This window comes from Lactuca serriola, chromosome 4, assembly GCF_051521515.1.
Source record: "Lactuca serriola cultivar US96UC23 chromosome 4, Lser_US96UC23_V15, whole genome shotgun sequence".
NCBI classification, from domain to species: Eukaryota; Viridiplantae; Streptophyta; class Magnoliopsida; order Asterales; family Asteraceae; genus Lactuca; species Lactuca serriola.
The window spans coordinates 37,481,932-37,486,196 of NC_136411.1; the positions used below are offsets into that span (position 1 = coordinate 37,481,932).

Here is a 4,265-nt window from a genome sequence, read left to right on the forward strand (position 1 = left end):
AATGACATGTATCCAAATTAATTTAAGAGTGACAAATGACAAAAAAAAAAAACATTTATTTATTAGAGAAGATAGATAAAACCAAGAAAAGTAATAAGTGCAATACTTTATTATAAAACAAAAGAAAAAGATATGTTAATTCCGTTTGTTTTTCTTCTTTTATTTAGGTCACTTTTGACGATGGTTTGACCTTTTTTATTTTTATATTTGGATTTAATACATTAGAAAATTAGATAAAATTAATTTTTAACATACATTTGGTTTTTAATTAATAAAAATTTGCCAAATAATAGTTATTATGATAACGTGTTAGGATTTTGTTTTCATAGCTAGCAAAACATTTTTAAGACATGTTACTTATTATCTAAATATATAAAACAAATAATATAAACATTTGTTTGTTTGTTATTTATTTATTTTTATTTTTTATCTTTTTATTTCCTTAAATTTCTGTTTCTCCTCTCCCTTCGTTATCGCCGTTCTATAGGTTTGTATAAAAGCTCTTTTTCCCAAATCACTGATTTCATACCAAAAACAATGCTACGCTCGTCATCTCCAACAAACAAACCCTATCATCATAATTACGAACAATTTTCCAAATAACCCAATCGAAATTATTGGTTTTTCTTCAGAAAATGGAGAAATCCGATGTGGGTTTCGAAATCCGGCGTCGATTTCTTCCATTCATCCTGATTATCTCGTCTGTTTCAGTCATCAATGTCCACTCTCAGTCGAGTTCTAACGATGCTGTTGTAATGCAAGCTCTAAAGAAAAACCTACAACCACTGAGTTCACTCGACTGGTCTGACCCCAATCCATGCAACTGGAACAATGTCAAATGCTCCAAAGACAACCGGGTCACCGGAATTCAACTCGGACACCAGAATCTCAAAGGCAATCTCCCTCAAACCCTTAATAACCTCACTCAACTCCAGGTTTTGGAGTTTCAACACAATCAACTCACCGGGCCACTCCCGAGTCTCTCCGGGTTGACTCAGCTTCATAACCTCTTACTCAATAACAACAATTTCTCTTCAATTCCCATCGACTTCTTCGACGGTATGTCCTCTTTGCAGAACATTTATCTTGATTACAATGCTTTTACTGCATGGTCTATATCGGAAAATCTAAAAACTGCATCCAATTTACGAATTTTCTCGGCCACCTCTACTAATCTCACCGGAAAAATCCCGGATTTTTTCGGTGCTGATACATTTTCCGGGTTAATTACTCTTCGTTTAGCTTCGAATTCTCTTGAAGGCGGGTTACCCGATTCGTTTTCGAGTTCTTCAATACAGAGTCTTTGGTTAAATGGACAGAAAAGTACTTTTAGGCTTAATGGCAGCATCGACGTTCTACAAAACATGACACAATTGACTGAAGTGTGGCTTCATACAAACTCCTTTTCGGGTCCTTTACCAGAATTTTCAGGCTTGAACAAGCTACAGAATTTGAGTTTAAGAGATAATAGCTTCACTGGTCCCGTTCCGCCATCTTTGTTAAGTTTGAAGTCTTTAAAAACTATCAATTTGACCAAGAACATGTTACAAGGTCCAACGCCTAAATTCAGTGATTCCGTTTCTGTAGACATGATCGGAATCGAGAGTTTTTGTTTGCCTAATCCCGGAGTTCCTTGTGATTCCCGTGTCAATACGTTACTAACAGTGGCGGAATCAGTAGGTTACCCTCGAGTTTTTGCTAATAATTGGAAGGGTAACGATCCTTGTAATTCATGGATGGGAATAAGTTGCTCAAACGATGGAAGCATCACTGTCGTTAATTTCCGCAAAATGGGTCTCACGGGTACCATTTCATCAAACTTTTCTCAAATTAAATCGTTACAAAGATTGCTTCTTGCAGATAATAATCTCACCGGAGTTATACCTAATGAACTCAAAGATTTACCTGATCTTATTGAAATAGACGTCTCAAACAATCATCTTTCCGGTCAAATCCCACCTTTTAGAGAAAACGTCAAGGTAAAAAGCGAAGGAAACACCAACATAGGGAAAGATGGTCCTACTGTTACAGCGATTCCACCTTCTAATGGTGTATTCCGCAGTGGCGGCAGTGGTGGCAAAACTCCGGGCACTCTGGTGGTTGTGGGGTCTGTGATCGGTGGTGTTTGTGTGGTTTTCTTGGCCGGATTGTTAGCTTTTTGTGTTTACAAAGCAAAAAAGAATCGTTCTAGTTCTAGTGGTCCCGGTAATCCGCCATGTCAGCATACAATGGTGATACACCCCCGCCACTCGGGATCCGATGGCGACGGGGTCAAAATCACAATTGCTGGTCAAACTAACGCCGGCGGGTCAACCGAAACAAACAGTCATCATACAAGTGGTGACGTTCACATCGTTGAAACGGGCAATATGGTAATTTCAATCCAAGTTCTAAGAAACGTAACGAACAATTTCAGCTCCGAGAACATCCTCGGAAAAGGCGGATTCGGAACAGTTTACAAAGGGGAATTACACGATGGAACCAAGATCGCGGTCAAAAGAATGGAATCAGGAGTCATGAGCGAAACCGGAATCACCGAATTCCAATCCGAGATCTCCGTGCTCACCAAAGTCCGGCATCGGCATCTCGTCGCACTTCTCGGATACTGTTTGGATGGAAACGAGAGGTTACTTGTGTACGAATATATGCCTCAAGGGACACTTAGTCGGTTTCTTTTTAACAAAGGGAATGAAGATTTGAAACCACTTTTATGGTCTAAAAGATTGGTAATTGCTCTTGATGTTGCTAGAGGTGTTGAATATTTACATGGTTTAGCACAACAAAGTTTTATTCATCGCGATCTTAAACCTTCTAATATTCTTTTGGGCGATGATTTTCGCGCAAAAGTTGCGGATTTTGGACTCGTTCGCCTCGCCCCAGATGGTAAAGGCTCCATTGCTACTAGATTAGCGGGTACTTTTGGCTACCTTGCACCGGAATATGCAGGTATAATTATAATTAATTAATCAATCCGCTATCTTGCACCGCTATCTTGCACCTGTTTCTTTGTTAAGTCGTTCTTTCTGTACTAAGTTTATAGAAAACAGTTTAAGGATAATAAATGACGATTTTACCCTTGTGTTTCAGTGACGGGTCGGGTGACAACGAAGGTGGATGTGTTTAGTTTCGGGGTGATCCTCATGGAGCTAATCACGGGGCGACAAGCACTAGATGAAACCCAACCGGAAGAAAGCGTGCATCTTGTTCAATGGTTTAAAAAAATGCATATAAACAATGATACATTTAGAAACGCGATTGATCCATCACTTGAGCTTGATGAAGATGGTTTAGCCAGTGTGACTACAGTGGCTGAGTTAGCGGGTCACTGCTGTGCCCGTGAACCGTATCAGAGACCCGACATGAGCCATGCGGTCAATGTTCTGTCATCTTTGGCTGAGCTATGGAAACCGTCTGAACCAGATCCTGATGATGTTTATGGAATTGATCTGAATACAAGTTTGTCTCAAGTGGTTAAGAAGTGGCAAGCGATGGAGGGAATAAGTGGGTTTGATCATTCGGTAGAGAATTCACAAACGAGTATTCCGATTGGGCCTTCTGGGTTTGGGGATTCGTTTATGTCACACGAGGGAAGGTGAGATATTATTAGTTTTTTTTAATTGGTTTGTTTGTTTATTCTTTTTGATGCTTTTTACTTTAGTATTTATCGTTTGTTTGATTATCAACCTCATCATGAAGAGATGTTTGTGGTTTTGTTTTTGAACCTTTTGGAGTTGGTTTGATTTGATATTTACGAAAAGGGTGTCGTAAGTTATTTGTATATTTTGAGAAAACGTTTTATTTCTTAAGTTTTAAAAGGATACGCTGACATGTCGGTTTTCGCTACATCAGTTTTGCATTGAACTACATTATGACATCCGTTAAACGTGGAGAACATAAATTAAATACATATCATATTAATAGGTGATTTTGTTTTAGGTTGAATTTTAATTTAGTCAGATTCATATTTAGAGTTTTTGAACTAAAATTATTAGATAAAAATATTTAATATTTATATTAGAGCAATTTGGTTTTTTTAATATAGTAACTTTTAACATAATTGATCTATATATGATCTTTGTTTTATCACAACATAATGCGACTTCTTGATTAAAACATGTTGTGTAGTAGCTTTATGAATTGACTTTGTTAGGTGTATCAACCCCCATGGAGGCTCTTATGACTCTTTTCATATTGGCCCTGTAAAACCAAAAGCAACAATAAGTTGTTACATCTACCAACAACATTAAATTCTGCAAAGAAATTCG

General features: G+C 37.7%; 1 protein-coding gene across 1 annotated transcript; it reads left to right on the forward strand.

Moving 5' to 3' along the window:
- The first annotated feature begins 473 nt into the window (after positions 1-473).
- On the forward strand, positions 474-3,778 carry LOC145101337 (receptor protein kinase TMK1-like). The gene is made up of 2 exons (XM_079038527.1): positions 474-2,946; positions 3,088-3,778. Exons 1-2 carry the CDS (start codon positions 636-638, stop codon positions 3,594-3,596), a joined length of 2,820 nt encoding a protein of 939 aa, XP_078894653.1. The 5' UTR covers positions 474-635; the 3' UTR covers positions 3,597-3,778.
- Positions 3,779-4,265: the final 487 nt, after the last annotated feature.